The 24,001-nt window shown below is 33.3% G+C and overlaps 1 protein-coding gene across 1 annotated transcript; it reads left to right on the plus strand.

Annotated features, from left to right (window-relative positions):
• The first annotated feature begins 379 nt into the window (after nucleotides 1-379).
• Nucleotides 380-16,847, plus strand: LOC132185785 (potassium channel SKOR-like). The gene is made up of 13 exons (XM_059599572.1): nucleotides 380-930; nucleotides 2,923-3,147; nucleotides 3,240-3,303; nucleotides 3,881-4,220; nucleotides 4,579-4,874; nucleotides 5,809-5,889; nucleotides 9,105-9,203; nucleotides 9,995-10,219; nucleotides 10,403-10,591; nucleotides 13,415-13,490; nucleotides 14,283-14,577; nucleotides 15,306-15,427; nucleotides 16,433-16,847. Exons 1-13 carry the CDS (start codon nucleotides 701-703, stop codon nucleotides 16,678-16,680), a joined length of 2,490 nt encoding a protein of 829 aa, XP_059455555.1. The 5' UTR covers nucleotides 380-700; the 3' UTR covers nucleotides 16,681-16,847.
• Nucleotides 16,848-24,001: the final 7,154 nt, after the last annotated feature.

The following is a 24,001-nucleotide window of genomic DNA, read 5'->3' on the forward strand; positions in this document are numbered from 1 at the left end:
TAATTCGTGTCAAATTTTAGTGGTTTAGTCGGTTATGCATATTTTGGTTTGATTTGGTTAACCGATAACAAAAATTTTATATCGATTAACCGAACCGAACCTTTGTCGGTATAAAAAATTCATATTAATTTTTAACTCGCATAAGTCAGTTGACGATTAATTTTAATTCAGTCAGTCAATAGGCAGTTGATAATCAATAGATGGTTAATTTGCTCACCCCTATGTAGTGCAACCAAACAAAAGAATGCAACCAAACAAAAGAATGCCTAATTCATAAGAAAAGAATCTTAGTACTTTATATATATATCACCAAATATCATGATATATGAAAATGACTAATGACAAGAGTCTAATGACAAGAACTCTTGTCGGTTGTTATATTCGACGTCATATATATATTGTGCATTTCACATTATCACAATCTAACATGTTCCGACACATCATACATATTCCAGTATACTGATCTTGAGTTTAAAGTCCGCTGATTCTGTTGGTTGGCCGCCATAATCGCACTACTGCTGTAAATTCCAACATAATGCACCCACCCAACAAAGTTATCAGAATATATAACAAAAGCTGCTTTCATTTCACACCAATACTATATAATCGTAGTTTTCGATCCTTTATATATATGTTGCTCTCTCAATAAAACAAGAACTACTCGATCTGTCTGCTCCTCCAATCAGCTTAATTTTGGAAGATGAATAGTAGAGGAAGGAGAGGAGGAGGAGAAGGTCGTGTTGATGAGTCGTCGTCGGAAGATGAAGGATATGTGGTTGGGGAGGTTGGAGACTACTCCGGCAAGTGCTGCTCGTGGAAGAGCCATTTGGGGTCGTTGAAAAGAGAGTTGAGTACTGGGAGTAAACTTCTCAGGGACGGCTCTCAGCCCGGAACCAGATGGCAGCGCCTTATCATTCATCCTGATTACTGGTACGTACAGTACTAGCTAGTCTCCCCTCTCTCTCTCTCTCCATGTGTGTGGTTCTCTCTTGCCTGGCCTCATCTTTAAAGGGGGATAAGTTTTAGCTAATTCATACAAACTTATCTAACACTTGTCCCATAATTATTAAAAAATTTGACAGAAATTTGTTACAAACTAGGTTGAAACTAATTCATATATACAAACTTATCTAATAAAGTGACATATGTTTACATGTTAAGGGACACATATTATTTTATTAAATGAGTTGGTATGAATTAGCTCCAAACTAGTTTGTAACAAAATTTTGTCATCTTAAGAGGAATAATTCATGGTCTCATGTCGGGTTTGGATCATGTTGATATATAAGTATAAGATTATATAAGTCAACTTTAATTCGACCCGTCAACCTTAATTAGTTAAATTTTATATTGGGTTTGAGTCAAGTTTGTATATTATTAAAAAATAGTTATACTTAAATGTTGCGTATTAAGTTTGAGTGGTACTATCAAAACTTAAGTATAAGACTATGTAGGTCCATCCAAACACAGTCATTTAATTAAATGGACAAAACCCTTCTGTCTTTATTTATTAATTTTGTGTTAAGTTTGCGAATCGTGTCTAACATAACTAACCATGAAAAATAAAAAATAAAAATAAAAAACTTGGAACAGTTTGCTTATTATGGTTTCACGCGAATTTAATTTAATGTATAATTTTGTAATTTCGTAAAGTAATTGTATGGAATTTATCCCATTTTCAAATAAAATTTTCCATCATTTTACCTGTCTTAATTTTTAGTAGAGATGTGATCATGAGTAAATGGATAACCAGTCATGTCAGACTTACTTTAACTTTATAAAGGTTAAAAAGTAAAAACCTTTCTAGTTCATGTCGGTTAAAGGCTTTGTCAAATATTACATTAAGTTCAATTTGTATAAAAATATTATGTATAAAAAGAAATAGGAAAATAGGGGAAAAAAAACAAAAACAAAAAACAAAAAAAGTGAAAGGAAAGAGGCATATATGGATAAAGTTATTGAAGAATTATTTTGAAGGGATAAATCTAAAATTGATTTTTGTGATTGACCTAAATTATAAATCATTCTTTAAGATATAAAAAATAATTTATAAGTTCATGTATAATCACTCTCTGTAGTATAAAAAATAATTATGGGTCTTCAGGGTAGGCCAAAATAACAGTTTACTCTCTAAAATTAATTTTCATGCTCTAAAGGCAAATGTCAGTTTAATAAAATGAGTAACCAAATTTTCACCAACTTAATTTGAAGGACAATTTTGTCACAATTTATTAACTTGAATGTTGTTTTTATTTAATTTTCAATGGTTATAAGATGTGGCTATTAAATTATCGCAAAATGTACCCAAATCATGACGAGGAAGATGAAAATGAAAGAGGGTTGTAAAATTTTGACGATATAAGAGATTATGTTAATTTATTATAGCAGTATGATTTAGAGTGAGGATTGATGTGTGATCTTAGCTGGTGTCCTAAAATGTTGTGAATTATAGTTGTCATTTTTTTAAGTCAGAAATTAATAATAACATGTGTCGCACTTTTATTGGGTATGACGTGTCAAAATTATGGAATTTGTTAAGTTACTTAACGAAAATTGATTTCAAAGAGTAAACTGTTATTTTAGTCTACTTTGAGGACCTATAAACTATTCTTTATACTACATGGAGTAATTTGTAATTTAGGCCAACTACAAGAACCTATAAATTATTTTTTATATCATAAAGAGTGATTTGTAATTTGAGCCAACCCCATGAACTAATTTGCATTTATCCATATTTCTAATATTCTCAAATAAATATAAATAAATTAAATTATAAAATAGTGGTAGTTTTCACTTTTCACAAAGTACGCATGAAGCAATGCAAACACCAATGGAGTGGCTCTACTCTTTTGCTGTTTGTCTCGGGGATTTTGAAATGAGAGAATGGAAATTGATTTGAATATGATGGGGGGAGCAACGCAGGTGGTACGTGGCGTGGACGTATTTCATTCTGCTATGGGCGGTGTACTCCTCCTTCTTCACGCCCCTGGAGTTCGGATTCTTCCGGGGACTCCCGGAGAACCTCTTCCTCCTCGACATCGCCGGCCAGTTTGCATTCCTCGTCGACATCGTCGTCCGCTTCTTCGTCGCCTATCGTGACACCCACTCCTACCGCATGATCTACGACCGCAAGCTCATCGCCATTCGGTACCTGTTTTCTTCTTTTCCTACTTTTAATCTGTTGTAGCCATGCAAAACACAATTGGGTTTTTCATGCTTCTTGATTTGCTTGGCTATAGGTACTTGAAATCTCGGTTCTTTGTTGATTTACTGGGTTGTTTCCCCTGGGATGCTATCTACAAGGTACTGCACACTGATTTTCACTCTTTGGTTTTGGTTTTCCGCTTCTTTTATTCCATCCGGAGTTCTAATGAGCTCCAATCAGGAGAAACACTTTCTGGGATTATACAATACAAGTTTATTCCACAATAAGAGCTCTGGCATGCATTATTATCTTGAAGGGAGGCATTTAGTGCTTGCAATTCCGAAACCCAAAAAAGTGAAAAAAAACAAAAAAAAAAAAAAAAAAGGTGAAAAAAAAAAAAGTAAAAGAAAAAGAAAAATGAAAACTGAAAAGGGTATGTTAGGATGATATGTTACAAATAAGATGATCAATTCGGAACCTTTTCTTTTATCATCAACAACATTATATTGTTCCTTACCATTTGTGGTCAATTACTCTATCACAAGTTGTTTTTATTCTGGAGTGACTCCCCAAGATGTTTATGGGGTATCTCTATTCAAAAACAAAATAAAATTCTTAAGATTTATTCTTATTACATCTTTACTTCATATTTGATTGCATTATTGTGAGTTTGATACAGCGAATTTGGCGCTGTAACTCTTTATATGATGATTTGAACACAACTGCTCTGATCAGGCTTCTGGTAGAAAAGAGCCAGTCAGGTACCTATTGTGGATTAGGCTAAGTCGAGCACTCAGAGTAACTGAGTTTTTTGACAAGTTGGAGAAGGATATCCGGCTAAATTACCTCTCCACGAGAATTGCGAAACTTTTTGTTGTTGAACTCTATTGCACACATACGGCTGCCTGCTTCTTTTACTATCTTGCTACCACTTTGCCTCCCTCCAATGAAGGTTACACATGGATAGGAAGTTTGAAGATGGGCGACTACAGCTATTCACACTTTAGAGAGATTGATCTTTGGAAGCGTTATGTAACATCTCTCTATTTTGCCATTGTTACCATGGCAACCGTTGGTATGCTTGTCTATGATTCTCTCTTGAAGAAAAACAGATATAACTAATAAGTTATTGATTATTTGTACAAGTGACACTCAAGATTACTATGCATGTGTGTGCGAGTTCACGCTTTATCAAAAACAGTATGTCTATTTTCAAAAATTGTTGATAATGACTCCTTATCATTTTTATATGAAGCAGTGCTATGTCCTGAAGGTATTCTCTGATTAGATCTAACACAGTACATGAATTTTCAAAACTTTGGCAATGGTCCCTTCTCATTACTTTATGAATTAGTGCTTTTTTCACTCTTGAGTTTCTCATATCGGATTTGGGATGCTTTACTGTACGTGCTGATAATATGCTCTATTTGCAGGTTATGGAGAAATACATGCTGTCAATGTCAGGGAAATGATATTCATTATGATTTATGTATCATTTGACATGATTCTTGGTGCTTATCTGCTTGGTAACATTGCAGCATTGATAGTAAAAGGATCAAAGACAGAAAAGTTTAGGGATAAAATGGCCGACCTTATCAAATATATGAATAAACACAAGCTTGATAGACACACAAGTAAGGAGATCAAAAGTCATCTACGATTACAATATGAGCGTAGCAACACAGAATTTGCTTTACTTCAGGATGTTCCAGCCTCTATTCGGACGAAGGTGTTGAAAATTTTTAATTTGCCTATACACCATCAGTTTAGCTCATTCTTTTGGCATGTGGTATGCTTGATATAAATATTTGGCCCACTACCTGTTGGCTTAAGATTTTGGGGTTTCTGGTAATTCTTCTGTTCTGCATGTTTAGGGCCCATATTTAATGCATAGTTATTGGAGCCTGCAAACAGAAAGGGGGTGGGGATAGCATGTGGCATACGTGATTTAAATTGTTGGCCAACTTCCTAACAATTCCATGCTTGATATAATAAGCCTTTGTGACAGATAATTCCCTCAAACTTCCATATTGCTTTACTCAATAAGTTTGGTTTTCAAAACTTTTTTATTCACTTCACAATTTGCAAATATGCATTTGTTCGATCCTTATACCAATAGAAGTTATATCAGTTGTTTTCCGCCATTTAGATGTAGAATGAACACATACATCAATGCTTCCCACTGATTTTGAATGATTTTCTCTTTCACCCATACCTTAAGTTTCAATTTTTAGAATTGCAGGTGGTGAGAAGGATTAGACCAATTAAGAAATTGAATGTCTCTTACTTTAATGAAATTTAATCTTTCACAGTTGTGTTTTTATAGAAGTATCACTTGGCCTCATCAGATGGTTTAGTAAGGTTTACTAAATGTACCGGTTTCCTTTATGTAAGTAATTTAGAATTGGGAAATCACAAACTGATTACAATAATTGTGGAGGATGTTTCTCAGAATCACTGCAATTACCTAGTTTTGTGAGTTGGGATAAGTTAGAAAAAGAGTGTTTGTCCCAATAATTTGGTTAGAATTCATGCTGCAACTTTTTAGAGGTTGATTTGATATTGTTCATTGCATGTACCTGTTTTTCTTTTGATGCTTTATGAATTTATGGAAGTGCTTGAATTTTATGTTTGTACGACAATTTGTCTTTTCTTTTATGCAGATTTCACAGAACTTATATGAGCCATATATTAGAGAAGCTTCTATATTCAAGGGGTGCTCTTTGGGATTCATCAAGCAGACTGTAAGCCATCATGCTCTATATGTAAAGTAGAATGTGAATTCCAATTGTTGAGCACCTATAAATTCAGTTTACTTTTTCTGTTTCTAAAGTTTAAAGTCACATGGTATCTATGATCTTGATCACATCCATTGACTTTAGAAGTATCAGCTTTCCTTACTGCCAAAGATTCCATTTTAGCGGCAGACAGCTGACAGTTCCAGTCTGACTTTCTACATGCAAAATTCATTAGAACTGTTATTAGGGATTGTTTATTCATTGCAAGCATCACTGTAACAACTCAATCTTGTTCTTCTAGATTAGTTTTTGATTTCATACTTAAGATTCACATTTTGGAACTTGAGCATTATTGGTTTTCCTGCACAATTTGCTCTCTGCACAAATTCGTCTTGAATCATATGCTGCTCCTGTTTTCAATGGTTAGGTGGAATTTATTTAAGAGGAATGCTATCCATTATTATCTCCTGTTAGTCAGCACAATTGTTAGTATAGAAATGCAAATTGTTAGTATAGAAATGCATGCCATGTATGGTTTTAAAATGTAGATAGCCTATTTACTTGTGGTAGTTCCATGCCTGTGTCTTACCTAGTGCTCCCACTGGATTCTTCTTTTAAGGCTATTCCAGTACCTGATTCTATTATTGAGCTGTGAGAAGGTGTTTTCTGAGTTTAAAAGGTTGTAATTGTATAAAGCAGGGAGAAGATCACACTGATTAAGAGTACCTTGTTGAGGTTTCCAACCTGCTTTTTTACTTATTTAGAAAAGAAAAAAAAGGTTTTGTGACCTACTGTATGTGGTTTTTCCATATACTGTTATAGGTGGCTGAGCGACTTGAAGAAGGAGCTCTTTACAGCTTGAGACATGATGAGTTTAAATATCATTGGTTTCATTGGAATATGGTTTTAATTACAAGTTGGCAGTTTGGGAGTGAGGAAGCTGAGGATCTTAAAAGGTAATTGTAATGGTAGGAGATCAACAGAATTTCTTTGTGAAAACAAGTGGATTATATGCAGAACAGATGTTCAATGGAAGGGTATAAGTGGTGAGTACTTTTGTGGCAGGATGTTTTGTGTGGGGATGCATTTTTGAATGGCGTTTCTGCTGACGTATTCTCTGTTCTTGTGGATAGAAGAGCAACAGTAGTTAGTTATGAACTGATGGACTGCTGCTCTGAGAATGAGGTTAGCTTGACTGGTGCAAGACTTGGAATCGAAATCTACAGATGCATTGTTTCAATTGTTACATGGTGGTCATGGTTTTGGTACTGTTGAGGATGCTATGGCTGGCAATTAGTAAAATTACAGGCATTACTTATCAAAAAAAAAAGTAAAATTACAGGCATTAGATGCATGAAATTTTCGTGGAAGAGCACTTGATGAGCTTGCACCCCAATGGAAGTGTTTTTTTGTCTATACTAGTGTGAATGGGATGGGGAGAGACTTTTGATCATGTTATTTAAAAGTGTTTGATCGGTAGGTCGTTGGATGTTGTCTTCTTCTTTCGGGGTTGGTGATGTTGTAGTGATGAATTGAGCCAGAGACAGTCATGTTTGCATTCGTTACGTGTACTAAAGTCAATTGGCAAACATTATGGTGTAGTTTCAGATACTCACCTCATAACCTTGAAGGGGGTAGTGTCATAGGAGTACTATATTTTTAGTAGTTTATCATGTCATGTAGTTTACAGTAAGTAGGTTGGAACTCCTAGTATTCTCACGGACTCTTTAATTATAAGGATATAATAAACATCAACCAACCCTAACCCTAATCAGGTTCTGTCTCTATTGTTGGTATCTCACAGCTGTTTATGAGTAAAAAACTTGTTTCTCTTTTCACATGAACATGAATAGCCTGTTTATTTGGTGAGATTATATGTTGTGTTACTTGTTGTTTTCTTCCTTTTCTATTTTCTTACCATTGCTAAACCTGAATTTAGGCTTCAGTGTAACATGTTATTCGTGAAATAAGCCACACACATGTCAACTTCCTCGATAATTAGATGGATCTTGTGGTGATGTTATGGTGATCAATTGAACCAGAGACAGTTGTAGAGATGTTGTGGTTCAGAAGCCACTGTCAGAAGCAGGAAAAGTCTAGATGTTGTCCATATGAAGGGAGAGTAGTAGAGTATTTCAACATGTTGAGCTTGGACGCTAGAGATAAATTTGCTGAGAACATTGTCCTCTTCATATTCTACCTCCTATTCCTTCTTCACTGGTGGCTCAATTTTAAAGGTTTTTTTGGGACATTATAAGTTTTAGACCTTGATCTATTTATTTTGCATTTTTTGGAGCTTCTCTTGTATGCTTCCTGTGTGCTATAGAGGTGCCCCCTTTTTCGATGTTTTCCTTTATAAATTACTTAGTGAAAAGAAAGGGCATAAGAGAAGTCTGAATCTTATGGCAAGCTGAATTTACTTGCAAAAACAAAAATAGAAAGTGTATTTCTCACTCATACATCAACTTTAATTGAAATTATTCTTTTACGATGTGTCTTTCTCGCTCACACATCAAATCTAATTGAAATTATAAATTATTTTAGGGTTCACTGTTCAATTCATATCTCCATTGCATTAGCATCACATTTCAGATCAAAGCTGAATAGAGTTTCATAAGACTGGTTACGAAAAGAAAAATTTTCTAAGCAGTGAAGATCTGAGTGTTGGCAACAAGTTAATTGCTCTTAAAATAAAATGGCACTCTAAAATGTCCATCAACATCTAAATTCCAGGAATTGAGCTATAATCAATTATTTCATTGTAATGTGCATTCTACATGCCTTATTTATTTATTATGTTTGTACTTAAAAGAGTTAGTATTGCATTATAAAACTGTGGGTACCCAAATGGCAGGTACATTAAATGAGCCTGCATTCTCCATGCTTTCTGGTGGCTTTGAGGGCATCAGTGTCTAGAAATTTTGTTCAATGTATTTATTTTACTTGAGACACCTTTTAGTTTAAGCTGAATGTAGTTGAAGTAGATTGTTAGTTGAAAGCATGTAATTACCTAGTTTAGTGTCTGGGTATATGATTTTATGAATAAATACTTTCTATTATATGACCTCTCTCATATTTTTTCCTTATTTTGTTTGCTCTCTCTATAATGTCATTATTTGATATCTCTTCATAATGTTCAATCATATAAAACAGAAGTGACAACATTTGAAGCTTAGCTTCTTTCAGTGGAAATGGCTCTTATTTATTCCATGGTTTATCAGGCAATCAAAGTTCATGAAGAGTTTTTCCTCCCAGGGGAAGTGATTATAGAACAGGGAAATGTAATAGATCAACTTTATATCATATGTCATGGCCAAGTGGTATGAGTTTTTCTTTCTTTTTTAAATGCTTTCAAACTCCAATATGTTTATCTTTTTATTTGTTTGTGTACTTGCAATGCAGCATCTTTATTTTCTATATATGGTATCTAGATGATATGGCCACCTCAATATAATTTAACAATTTTTATTCTATAAAAAGTATTAACTTTTTTATAAGTAAAGATATCTCAACTTGACTGAAGCCTATTTATAGAGTAACAAGATGTTACCAAGAAGCCAATCACAGTAGGTTATGATGGAAGAATAATGCCTTGAATATCCATACTGGTTACTAATTCGAGTTTTTTGATGACCCTTAACACCACTCTCTCTCTCTAGTTAGCGCTATTCCCTTCTTTCTCCCTAGAGATCCCAAAGCTTTTTCCAAAGGAAGAAGAATTACTGGCGTTGGGGTGGGATGAATACTGTAGGAAGTGTGAACAGAAACGTGTCTAAGCGCAGGGTGTGTTGATTATATTTTACTTTTTTATTACATATTTATCTCAAGAATCTACATATTTACTTCTGCATATAACCACCAAGCAGAAATATCTCCCAGTATAATCTATTATCAATTTGAAGAAACCTAGAATGTGAAACCAAATAAATATACTCAACTGTTGATCTTAAGAATATCTAAAAATATATCTATATATTGGATATCTTTTATTCTTATTTGCATGTTTAAGTATTAAATATTAGTATATCTAGACATATGTCTCTGTTTTTGTGGGTATTTGTATCTATGTATTCTTGAATTATAGGCTTGATGGATATGACATTATCTACAGGAGGAGATAGGAAAGGTTGAAGATGATGAAACAAAAGATTCTCCTATGCGTTTACAAGCTCATAGCTCATTTGGCGAGGTTTCTTTTCTTTGTAATTCTCCCCAGACTTCCACAGTTCGAGTTTGTGAACTATCTAGAGTCTTGCGACTTGATATACAATGTTTTAAAGAAATCTTGGAGATATGTTTTTCTGATGGACGGATAATAATGAACAACCTCCTTGAGGTAAACTGAGTTTGGAAATATAAATTTTCTTTCTCCTCCTTTCATTTGAATACAGATTAGTTGTTTAAGTTGTGGAAATGCTCTCTATTTACATAAAAGACTTTGACCTCTAGTTTTATCTAGTTTAGAAATTTGAAATCATGAGTCAGTAAAAAATATTCTAACAATTTTAGCAATTGACAGGGTAAGGACTCCAATCTTCGAAGAAAGATTTTGGAATCAGATATTACATTGTATATTGAAAAGCGTGAATCAGAGCTGGCTATGAAGGTTAATTGTGCTGCTTATGATGGAGATTCTTATCGAGTGAAACGTTTGATTACAGCAGGAGCTGATCCCAATAAGACGGATTATAATGGAAGATCACCTTTGGTATGGAATTTAGAAGGCTAAGGCTGCATTTTAATTTTTTTAATTATTATTATTATAGAGCACTGGAATACCATACTGACCTTTTTAATTAATTTTAACAACTTAGTACTCCTCCTCCTCCTCCTCCTCCTCCTCCTCACTTTATCTCAATGACAAAATTTGGCAAGTTTGGTTCTCCAAAATTTAAATAAGGGAGAGTTTAGTGAATCATCTAATCTATCTAAATTTAAGTTATATGAAGAAAAATGGAAAACTGCATTTTGCTTTTTGGTATAATAGAAGATCTAAAACTAACAAGCTAAACTGGACCTTTTATGTCTTGATAAGCCTATCTTTTGAGAAAGAAGATGATTTGTGTTTGAATTTCCCTTTTGTTCTAACATCACTAGAAAGAAAAGCATGCACAAATTCTCAGGCTGGTTTTCATGATTTATAATGATGAAGGGAGCTCCACACATACAGCAGAAATTGTCACCTTTTTCTTCCATTTGTTTCCCTCCTTAGCTTCATAGGTTTATGTTATGGCGTTACTAACAAAATTGAGTAGCATACTTTGGGGAGGAAAGGAAAGGAAAGCTACCAAGGGGCTGATTTGCTGTTCTTTTGGTATCAAATTTGAAGTACTTTTTTTTTGTATTAATTTAGGGGTACTTTGGCAATTTCAAACAGTTAGAATTTGACTAGATTGTTAAGTTCATAGTTGTGTTAGTAAATTTTGTAGATGAATACATGTTGTGTGAAACTCCAAGTTTAGTGAGTCGTGTCTTTCATTAATTAAAGCCATATTTCACATACTCATGAAGAGACCACCACGACCTATTAATGGTTCTCATATATTAATGATAGTGGACTAGAAACCTAAAACTTGACTTTTAGGAAGTTAGACATGACTACACATTACTTAGGGTTAAGTTGTCGTGTGAAAAAGTTGAAGGGTTAAGTATTTGTAATAAAATGCTTGATACTTAACAAGATTGTTCACTAGCGTTCGAAATGTACAAGTCTTGTTTGAATGGTGGACTTGGGATGAGAGACTGAGAGTTTCATTTGAAATTCGCTCATTATCTCGTTTGAATGTGAATATAAAATATCAACCAAGGACCAATGTTTAAAGCACATCTGAACCCACATTTTAATATGATTAGACAAATTATAGCGTTTGAAGTGTGATCGAAGCTTCATATGAACCAAACAGATCTCATATTGGTTTTGTTCAAAGTGCGTTCAAAGTCTTGTTTGAATCAAACAGATGTTTGATTATGTTTATTCAAAGCACGCTAGATAGCCGTTTGAATGCGAGAGCTAAAAGTCTTGTTTTATAACTAATGGTGTTCGAACACGCTGTTTCCCGCTTGAACACGAGTATATATTCCAAATATTCTGTATCCTATTTTGAATGAAGTTTTCCAAACTGAGTTTAGGTGTTTTTTTGTACCTATTATAGACATCTCATTTTCAGGGCTTCCATGAGACTAGACAACACAGAAGGAAACCACTTTTGAGAGAGCAATAGGCCTTAAATCTTTCAGACTGTTTCTAGCCACTGACATCTTGATTCTTTAGAATAATCCTTCTAAATGTTGATATAGGAATCACACACACATAATGACATCATATCGGCTTTGAGATACGAACCTTGGGGGATTTCGAGAAGTGTTGTGGACTGAGGTTTAGAGTGGAGTGCTGAGGAGTCAGTGTGGGGGAGCGCATTGAGTTGACATGTGAGTAGCATGGACGAAGAGTAAGGATAATGGGATTCAAAAGGGGAACAAGAAAGAACGGTGTAGCATGAGTTCGTGGTGATTCGAGTTGTGTTAGTAAATCTGTAATCGAGTTCTTTAAATGTTGTATTAATGCCTGGCACACTTTGTTTTTTCACTTAACAACCTAGGGATCATTTGAGGTATGGGGTTGCTGAGGAGGTTGCTAATTCTCTACAAGGATGCATAGGACCTGCTTTACTTCCCTAAATCATGCAAAATTGTCAAGCCCAATTGGGCATTTTTGAAGGTCTTGGCTTACTAGCCAAGGTTGAGGGTAACACTAGGGGCGTTTTACCCATTCCTTGGGAGGTACAACCTCTCTACAGCCTTTTTTGGAGGAGATCAGGCGTACATGTCATTCTGGGCAGTTGTCACTCTCACACGTCACTCTTGTAAACCCTACTTATTAAAGTCAAGCCTCATGTCAATATGACTTATGTATGCCTGTGATTTATGTTCTTTTGCAATTGGTCACTTGTATTTATTCATTCCAAGAGCATTAGTGTGATGGTGAATTTTAATTGATGCATTTATATGGCTATCCCAGTCGTGTTAACATGTTTGTTCTGAAATGATATTTCATAAGTGATAATTTTAAACTCAATTTTTTTTTAATCAAGGTATTATGAGAAAACTAGGGTTTATAGACTTTTCTGTAATGAGCTTTAACTATGAAGTCTAATTTAGTACTGATTTTGTGTCATGTGTCTATTCTATCATTGAAATTTTTTACAAGTAATTTGATATTATTAGAAAAGCGCATAGGAGTGCAACCCTTATACACAGAAAGTATACAAGAGAAATTTCATATTAGGGAAAAAAGGAAGAACAAAAGCCCAAAAATTTAGAAAAGCTAGAACATTGCAGACTATTAAATGCCGCCATCCATGTATAAAGGGATTTAAACATAATATTTTATTTAAGATTATGAAGTTTGTCCTGAACCATCTTAATTATGGTGTTTGTTTTTTCCCCTTTCTCAATTATTAGGAATGAAACAAATTCTGGTATGGCTTATACTCTTATAACTTTTTATTTTATTTTATTTTTTTTAACACAGCATATTGCTGCATGCAAAGGATATGAAGATATTGCCCTTTTCCTTATTGAGCAAGGAGTGAGCATCAACATTTCAGGTAGGCTTTTCAACTACCTGTGCTTTGATTACCGTCAAGGGTGGTCAGGTGAGCCCAACCCCCTGTACTTTGTCATTCTGTCCATAGTTTGGTGGGCTCCCCAACACATTGCCCCTTCCAAGATAAAAAATAATTTCAAGGGCACGTGGGGTCGAAATCCTTGGAGCTAAATGTTTATTATCCCATAAAAATTAACACCTTTATGGCTTTATGAGTACACTGTCTGTGGTGAATAACTGTATTTAGTTTAATTAGTTCCAATTCAAAGTCCAACACTATCAAAACTCTGAAATGTTTTCCCTTGTCTAACTTTTGCCTTTGTTTGCCAGCACAAACGTAATAGCAAACAAATTCAACAAACTTAAGGGGAAAAAAAAGGATATTGCTATATTTTGAAAATTAAGGCTACAGATTAGAGCATTTGACTAAATTTTAAATCATGGAAAAATTGAAGTTATAATGGTGGTGCAACAGAAAAAAAAGGGGTTTGGATGAAATGGATATTATCTTATTAAAGATCTATCCACCATCAAATGTATAAAGAGGCTTCTAAAATCACTTTGTCGATAAAATTTTTTCTTTTTTTCTTTGTCCATTAATTTAAAAAATTAAAAATATTTCAAGATTTAAAAGTTTGATGTGATGTCTTAATTTTTGCAGCTATTCATTATTTTTACTAGAAGATATGCAATGGTTCATTGTAATTGCCATTCTCCTTGCAAGTTTTTAGTATTTATTTAACTGGATATCAGAAGAATCTAGTAGTAAGTCCTGTTTAACCATGTGTACTAGATATGCTTGGAAACACTCCCTTGCTTGAAGCCATCAAAAATGGGCACGATCAAGTAGCTTCTTTACTTGTCAAGGCAGGCGCAGCGCTTAATATTGATAATGCTGGTGATTTTCTTTGTATGACTATTGCGAGGAGGGATTTGGATCTTCTAAAAAGGATTTTGGCTAATGGAATTAATCCGAATGCCAAAAATTATGATCTCCGAACACCACTTCACTTAGCTGCCTCGGAAGGGTTTTATTCAGTAACAGAATTACTTCTAGCAGCAGGAGCAAGTGTTTTGTCAAAGGACAGGTATAAGTTGAATAACTATGTGGTTTTTAAGACAAGGGTGAAGCATGATCCGTTTTGAGCCTCTAGCAGTTTTGAAAGTGCATAATATAAGATTGTACAGTACGAGGAAGTTGTTTTGACTGATTACAGGTTATGCTTTGCTTGATGTATGAATTAAATATGTTTTTACATGTGCATCATCCAGATTTTAGCATCATGTTCAATAAGATATGGGTTTTATGGTTGTTTACACTATTGATCTTTGGATGAGTAATAAAAATAGTAATATACATGTTACTCAACATTTAACTAGACATTTTTGTTTGAATAGGAAAAAAAAAAAACTAGACATGTTAGTTTTATCTAAATGGTTGAGATGGTCTTGTCAATCTCAGTCATTGTTTCATTCTTCACTTCCTGTTCTTCGAAGATGTAGATATAGACTAGGAAAAGGGCTAGCATGGTGTATACTTTTCCCTCATGATGAAATAAAATTCTGGTTTACATTTCAGTAAGCTTCAAAAAATTACTTTGAAAGAAATTTGAATTTCTCAATCATCAAATTTCTATTGTATTTAGAAGACATTAAAAGGACGAAAGGGGACAATAGTATAGTCTGCACTACCAGTAGGGTAATTGAAAAGAAACACATACAATAATGCACGTTTGAAAGCATACCTTTATGTGCCTTTTACTATTAGAACTTTGCCAGCTGGAGTAACCTTTGTCAGCCTGTCTTCTGCATGCAGATGGGGAAATACTCCACTTGATGATGCCTGTATAGGTGGAAATAAGAATTTGATCAAGCTGCTAGAAGTGGCGAGAACTTCTCAGTTGTCTGAGTTATCTGATTGCTCTCAAGGAATTCGAGGTACGAACAAAATTGTAGTTCTTACATATAGCATCACCATCCTCAATTATCTGGTTAGCAATAAACTGTCAATTTCTGGATGGAATTTTACTATACAAAAATTTGTTGCTGAAAAATATACTTGGTACTTCATTAAATTTGAAAATATTGTTTTTCCTTGCCTTACAGACAATATAATAGAAATTATTAAATTGTTTTTCTTTGCCTCACAGACAATGTAATAGAAATTATTAAATTCTTTTTCTTTGAACCAAAGGCCTGACAAAAAATAAGGGTTTGATACTATGTTGGAGAACTGATTGTCCCAAAAAGCTTAATCTTTTAGGAGATGGGCTGAACAATGTGATTCAAGCTTATGCATTCTATCAGTGATACATACTATTCCTTGTCAGAATACTTCCCAAGCATTATTGTATCAATAGGATTTTATTGAAATCTACAATTGAACATACTAAAGAATGGATCCATAGGGTGATGAAGGCAGCGAGTGATTTGAAGAAAATCAAGAAGAAGAGCTAGTTTCTCAGAAAGAGGGAGCTAAGGAGGATATAATTGCAAACAAGTGAAGGCAATTAGTAGCTTTGGGAAAAAAAAAAAAGAACTGGAGGCAATTAGTAATCACTTTTCTTGAGGAAGTAGAGATCCATACACGTTAAGAATGAGAAAATATGGATATTCTTAGAAGCTCAAGCACATTATGGGAAAGGAGCTCGTCAAGGCAGGCAATGAAGGAAGTTGGATATCAGTATCATGGAGAAAAATCAAATATCTTTTTATTCTTATCCGTAATATTTTGTTGATTCTTAAAAAATGAACTATTAATTTATTTCCTACTTAACTTTACTCTACAGTCATCGTGATCATATCTTACCCAATGAGAGAATCGTTCGTGTCATCTCTTTTTGTTTATTTTGCCCTTCTCCTTAGCCTGAGTACTTTCTTGCATTAAGTGTTTTCTCAGATGTTTACCCCTCTACTTGATAACATTTCTATTGGCAACAACAGATGAAATGCGCAAGAAGACATGCACAGTGTTTCCCTTTCACCCATGGGATCCCAAGGAGGAGAGAAGAGAGGGAGCTGTGATGTGGGTTCCGCAAAGCATTCAAGAGCTTATCAAAGCAGCAAAGGAGCAGTTGAAATGTTCAAGTGGCACTTGTATCTTGTCAGAAAATGGGGGTAAAATTCTTGACATAAACATGGTCACCAATGATCAGAAGTTATATCTGGTTTGTGATGCACAAAGCAGGTAAACAGGGTGCCTAGAGTGATTTGATGTTTAGCAAAACTGGGAATAACTTATCGTACACGTTAGTTATGTACCAATAAGTAATTTTCCCCCTTTATAAACGCTAAGCATGTCTACACTTTAATTTCCATATATATAAGTTAAAAAAAAAATATGGGTGTTTGTGTAAAATGTATTCCATTTTTTAAGGAATAGCTATTCTTCTCATTTTTTAGAAGAATAGCTATTCTTATGTGTAAGGGATTAGTAATTCTCATGAGAATAACTATTCATAGGAATAGACCATTACTAAACAAAAGAATTGACTATTCTATAGGAATAGTTATTCTCTTCTAGGGGTCTATTTCACAAACCAAACGGGCATTTATTCTTGGATTAGGATCCTTTAAAATTTCAAAGAAATTGTAGATTCTTAAATTTCAAAATTTTGGTTGCCGTTAGGTATTAAAACGTTTGGAAAATGCCACCTATTTAAGATGTGGCATGTTATGGGAGTAGTCAGAAAATATTCTCTTCCAAAAGGCTTTTTCTTCACTTATGTAGAAATACTTCTTTGAAAATCCAGAAGACAATTTTTGACTTATAGTTTTTTTACAACATAGAGAGTAAGAACTTAATGAAAATATACTAAATTCTCAACTGTAATATACGATCTTTTTAATTGCGACATTTTTCAAGCGTTTTAATGCTTAGAAATGGCCTAAATTTTGTAATTTGAAATTGTAAGAAATCATAATCCAATCATACATGTACATTGTTATATATATTACAATAATGATTAAAACATATTTTAACCTATGGTAAATCTCTTCCTTTGGAGCGGATTTCTAGGTTATAGTTGTTTTGAGCGTGGGAGTTATTAAGTGAAACAGTCATCTACTATTTGACAAAACAAGAAAATGTTTGAATCATCATGCACTCAATATGCAATATCCCATCAAACTTTAGAACTGACAATTGATCCTTAAACTATTTATCCATTTTACTTACCCTCTTTGTTAGAATTTTTAGTTAAATTTAATGGAAAATGAATCACGTGTGATACATGACTTAAAATGACAATAATACCCCGACATTGAATAAAAATTTAATATATAATGACATAATTGTATTTTCACATAAATGAGTCCCATTTTCTGTCAATTTTTTTTTTTTTTTTTCTTTTTTAACATGTTCACACAAGAAGGGAAGGAAGAATTTGAACTAGTAACATTCGCTTCATGAGGCGTGGTCCTTAACCGATTGAGCTATCCCTTATGGACATTTGTTGTGAAACTTAGTTTGTCATATTCGCTCCAAAACTAATAAATCGGAGGCACCCATGGCTTCTAGCCCATGGTTTTAGACCACTTGTTTCCTTCCTTTTGGTTGCTATGTTGGTCCAATCCTACACAGCCATATCACCTTCTTTTCTTTTTCCTTTTTTTTTTTTTTTTTTTTTGAATTGAATTGAGCCATATCACCTTCTAAAGACTCTTCAAGCATCTCAAATTATCATTGGGCTTATGGACCTTAATTGCGCCTATAGGGTTCAATTTCACTCATTTGCAAAAATAAGCCAATTACTATGCCTTTTGACCTAATCTCTTTAAACCATAAATCATTTGGCCCATAATTATATTTCAACACATTTTAGCTCCAGATTTAGACTTCCAAACCAATTGAACTAAAACAAGTAACCCATTTGGGCCAAAAACTAGTTTTTCTAGCTTATTGCTTCAAAAATTAATTTTCCAATGCTTATGATAAATCAATCAGCCCAAGATTCATCCCCTAGCCTAAATACAAACCATTTAGGTCAGTAGACCCACCAATCTTTAAAAAATAAATTAAATTAAATTAAGGGTATTTTGATCATTTCCAAGGCTTCCGTTAGGATTTAACATAAAATTCTACCGGATAGTCATTGCAAAAAATTAAAAGTTCAATACTCAAAATTGAGAGTTTTTGAACGTTAAGGGAGTAATTTCAATACACATGTAAGTTCAGGGGAATAGGATCCTCTCCAGTCCATAATGGACTGAAGAATATTCAGTTCATGGTTGTGATTTATTTTTAGAAATCCTACCGCCACAAATAGGACACCTGTCCCACTACAAAAAAATAATAAAAATAATAATATTTCAGATTAAAAAAATAAATTAATAAATTAATTTTTTTTAAAAAAAGGAGTGGCTCTTGGCCATAGGGGGTGGCCGGACCACTCTGTTTTAGTTGGGCAATGCCGGCCAAGGGTGGCCGGATCACCCCATGGCACTTGGGGTGGTCCAGCCACCCCCTAAGCCCAAACTAATATATATATATATATATATATATATATATATATATATATCGCTTGCCCTTGGGGGTGGCGGGGACCACCTAATGGGCAAACAATTTTTTTTTTTTTTTTTAGATTCGGCCCTTGGGGGTGGTTTGGCCACCCCAATGGGTGGTCAGCCACCCTTTAACTTTTTATAATTTTATATATATATGTATCAATGAGACAGATGTTTTATTTATGGCCTCAGGATCTATTTAAAAAGATCCTGACCATTAATTGGATATTCTCCCGTACAAAATGGACCGAAGAGGATCTTGTTCCAAGTTCAAGAGGGTTTGTGTGAAGTTTCCCATAATTTGCTTACCTATAACAATATTGATATTTTATCATAAATTGTGGATATGAGCCTAGTCTTGATACTACTTTCAATATAATTTAGGGAAATTGTTGCTAGTGGTCTAAATACAAGCACTTAGAGCAATAGCGCAGCTTCCCTTTGATTTTTCCTAAGTTTAGGGAACAAAACTACTTTTTGCTTCTATATCCAAATATACTTTACAATAGCTTCCTTTATCTTTCATTAGAGCATTCCTAGCTGCTTCCTTGTCATTTTTCCTAAATTTAAGGATCAAAACTTCTTTTTTCTTCCCTATCTACATAGACTCCCCAATAACTTTCCCTTATTATTTCCTATTCTAATTAAATATCATTTTTTTTTTTTTTTGTAATTCTTTATTTATCTACTTTTTTAATGATTCAGGAGAAAGAATGATTTTTTTTTTCTTTCTTTCTATTTTAGTAAGCACAAGGATCGCTACAGTGCAACCCTATACATTGGGTTGCACTGTAGCGATCCTCATGTTGAGAAGTGATATAGGGACTATGCTTGGGTGGCTTTTTGTGACTTTTTTGAAAAATTCTCTAAACTTAGGGAAGGGAACCACATATGGGGGAGCTACTGTGAATGCTCTTATACCATTAAAATATTATTTCTTTACAAAATACAAGTTTCATACTTACCCTAAATTTTTTTACAAAATCCCAACATAATCCCCAATAAAAGGCAAAAAGATGAAAGATGAGAGAAGAAATAGAAATATTAATATTAAAATAAAGTATAGGGAAACTCTTTTGGTTCCCTACACATTGGGTAGCACTGTATCAGTCTCAATGTTTATGGAAGTTGCTGCATGTGACTTTTTGTGTTTTTTTTGAATTTTTCCCTATATATAGGAAAGGGAATGGGTTATAGGGTGTCTGCAATTTCCCTTTGATTTTTCCTAAGTTTAGGAAACAAAACTACTTTTGATTTTCCTATCCAAATACACTCCACAATAGCTTATTTTATTTTATTTTTTCCTATGCCATTAAAATATTAATTGTTTATAAAATATAAGTTCCCTACTTACCTTTCACATTTTTTATAAAATTCCAACACAATCTTCAATGAAAGACAAAAGAGGAGAGGCGAAAGAGGTGAGAGAAATATTTATTGTTAAACTAATGGATAGAGAAACTATAGGGAAGCTAAAGTGCAAGCACTGTAACATTTCCAATGTTTATGGAAGCAATAGGGTAGCTGTTGCATGTAACTTTTTGTAATTTTTTTTTAAAGATTTTTCCTATCTTTAGAGAAGAGAAGAGGTTATAGGGAAGCTACTATTAGTGCTCAAGTTATAAAGTATCAATTGAGATATATATATATATATATATATATATATATATATTTGTGAACTTATTACTTTCAAAACATCAATGCATTATGCATGTAACACTTTACTTACACGTTTATAAAAGGGGTTTACTTCGTGAGCATGCTATCATGTATGTTTTATTCACAAAGTCGTAGACTTGTATTTATTTTCACTTGTAAAACAATTACAAACCCTCAGAGTTGAACAAGAAGATTCGTAGGTAGATGCGGTTGTTCCAGCTTGATTTCATCGTTCATATTTTTTTGAGGACATACTATACAGTTTTCTAAACAATTTTCGGTACCTAGTATTCCTTTTGGGGATGTATTAGACTTAATTACTATGTGGTGCTTGTGAATAGAGTTATGACTCAAACTTAAATTACAATGGTGATGAACATTATGTAATGATTATGGTATTATGTGATGGTTACTTAGTAGATGCTTGGGTAGTGGTAACTAATTATGTCGGTAGTTTTACAAATGAGGAATGATAGGGACCCAACTTTTTTGTCTAACAAAAGTCCAACTTTTGTCTTATTTATTTTTAAAAAATAAAATAAGATAAAAAATAGAAAAAATGTTTGAAGCAACCCTATCTATTTTTTGTCTTTCTTTTATTTGGTATTTTTAAAAAAAATGAAAAATGGTATTTTTTTCATAATAATGTCATTTTTTTTTTAAGAAAATGTCATTATTATGAAGAAAAATACCATTTTTTTATTTTTTTAAAAATACTAAATAAAAGAAAGGCCAAAAATAGATAGGGTTGCTTTAGACATTTTTTCCATTTTCCATTTTGTTTTTTTTAGAAAAAAAAAAGAAGGTAAAAATTGGACTTTTGTTGGGCAAAAAAGTTGGGCCTTTAGCATTTCTCTTTACAAATATATCTATACCCAACTTTCACTACTTATTTTAAGTTTAAGGTATTAGTAGTAACACTCTTAGTTAATTATTAGCTAATTAGTTTATTGGCGTTACATTAGGCTCTCCTAAAAAACCGTTATGGGGGTGGTTAGACAACCTCGAGAACTCCCGGTCACCTCCAAATTAGAGAGTGGTTTAGTGACCTCTGAATTCTTTTTCAAGGATATTCAAACCGACCATTTTTATCTTTTTGCTAGTCTTGGAGGGTACATTGACAATGTTTTGGCAGTTTGGGGGACATTATCACAATTAAAAGTGTATGGGGAATATTGTCAATTGGATGGTAGTTTGAGGAGACTATCTGAACTTTACCCATTATATTTTATAGCCTTGGACTAATTTTGCGAATTGGAGAGTGATTTGGCCGCTCCTTATTATGATTTTTTAAATCATTTTTATTTTTGTTCTTATATTATAATTATCCTAATTATTATTATAGGGACACATGGCACAACATTATTGGTGTTGATGATGAATTTCGTCAAATTTTAAATACAATACGCGTTTAGAAACCTATATATATATATATATATATATATATATTTGTCACCTTTTGGGTTACTTTTTATACCCTAACCAATTATTTGCATCTAATACCCTAAGGAATTATTTGATTCTGAAATCTTAGGAACTAATTTTACATTTTTATTAAAAATTTAGACGGAAAAAGTGACAGAATGATTGATTTGAGGCATCAGTTCTTCGGAATTTTGTTCCCCCCCCCCCCCAAAAAAAGAAATAACACTATTGAGTACATAAAAAATCAACCGACCAAATAGAAGCTAGTACCCAATAAATCAACCTACCACATGGCAATCATAAGTTGGGTCTAGGAGGTGGGACATTCACTACACCCCCACCCATGTGGACTAGCCATTTTTTGTCTATCTTGAGGAAAAATTCTAAGGTAGATTAATCATGATGATATCATGTATTTGAGATAGCAGTAAATTGATTATAAGGAAATTATATGTTATATATCACTTTTTTTTTAGGGTTAAATACTCCATACCTCTCTGGAGTTTCGTTGCTTTATTTTTTCTCCTTTAAGGTTTGATTTTTATCAGAAGAGGTCCTTGTGGTTTTGATAATAGACCAAATTAATCCTTAGTTGACTTAACGAAAGTCCACGTGGACTAATCAAATGTTGACACGTGACACCTACTTAAAATTTTATTTATTTATTTATTTTTTTATAAAAAAAATGGGGGTGGCTCTTGGCCATTTGGGGCCCCTTTGGCCATGGGGGTGGCCACCCCCATATGGCCGGATGGGGGTAGCTGAGCCACCCCTTGGGCATCAAAGGAGCCACCCCCATCCAGCCAGATGGGCCACTCCCAATTTTTTTTTTTCTTTTCTTTTTTTTTTTAAAAAAAATTAAGTAGGTGCCATGTGTCAACATTTGATTGGTCAATTTGGACTTTCGTTAAGTCAACTAACGGTCAACTGACAGAATGACTAATTTAGTCTATTATCAAAACCACAAGGATCTCCTGTGATAAAAAAATCAAATCTTAGGAAAGAAAAAATAAAGCAACGAAACTCCAATGAGGTATTTTGTATTTAACCATTTTTTTATCTTATAATTATTATACAATGTTAAAGTGATAGACATAATCAATTATTAGATGTTAAAAAAGAAAATTCAAAGGTTGGTGGTCAAAGTTAACATTGCAGGATAATGAGAAATGTTATGGGTCAATAAATTCTCCATATTTGACCCATATTTTATTACAAATTTATAGATGAATCAATTTATGTGGGATTCACCTAAGTTCACAAATCTAATGGTCAATTTGTAAGATGAGATGAGCCAAATATGAGGAAAATATGAGTAATGCTATAAGTCTTCTTAAAATTCTCAGAGTCATCCCAAATGTGATGTGACTTTTAAAATCACCGTTGAATTTGAGATGTGATTTATTGAATTTAGATCTATTGGTGATTTTAAAAACCAAATTACACTCGAAAAATATTGACCATTTCTTTATGATAATTGTGAAATAAAGATGTAATCTTTAGTGTTACCAAGTCCACATGTTAGATATAAAATATTTGAATAAATCTTAACTGTCCACTACACAATCATTATATTCGAAATGAGAATAACTTTTACGTAATTGTGGCACAAATTTATTTTTTTGTGCCCTCCAATGAGAAATTGACACCTCAATTTAGTACAACTTGAAAAAAGAAGAAAAAAGAAAAGAAAAGACAAACACACTAGATCACATCCAAATCTATTAAAAATTAAAAAAGCTCACCTTACATATGTGAGTTTGTGACTTAGCATCTCCAGCAGTAAGAGGTATTCTATTTAGTCAAAAAGCACAATTCTCTATTTTAGCTACTCATTTTTTAATACCAATTCTAACAGATTCTTTATTTCATTCTCTATTTTTTTTTAAATATTATTTTTTAATCTTTCTTTATTTTTTCACT

This window comes from Corylus avellana, chromosome ca6, assembly GCF_901000735.1.
Source record: "Corylus avellana chromosome ca6, CavTom2PMs-1.0".
NCBI lineage: Eukaryota > Viridiplantae > Streptophyta > Magnoliopsida > Fagales > Betulaceae > Corylus > Corylus avellana.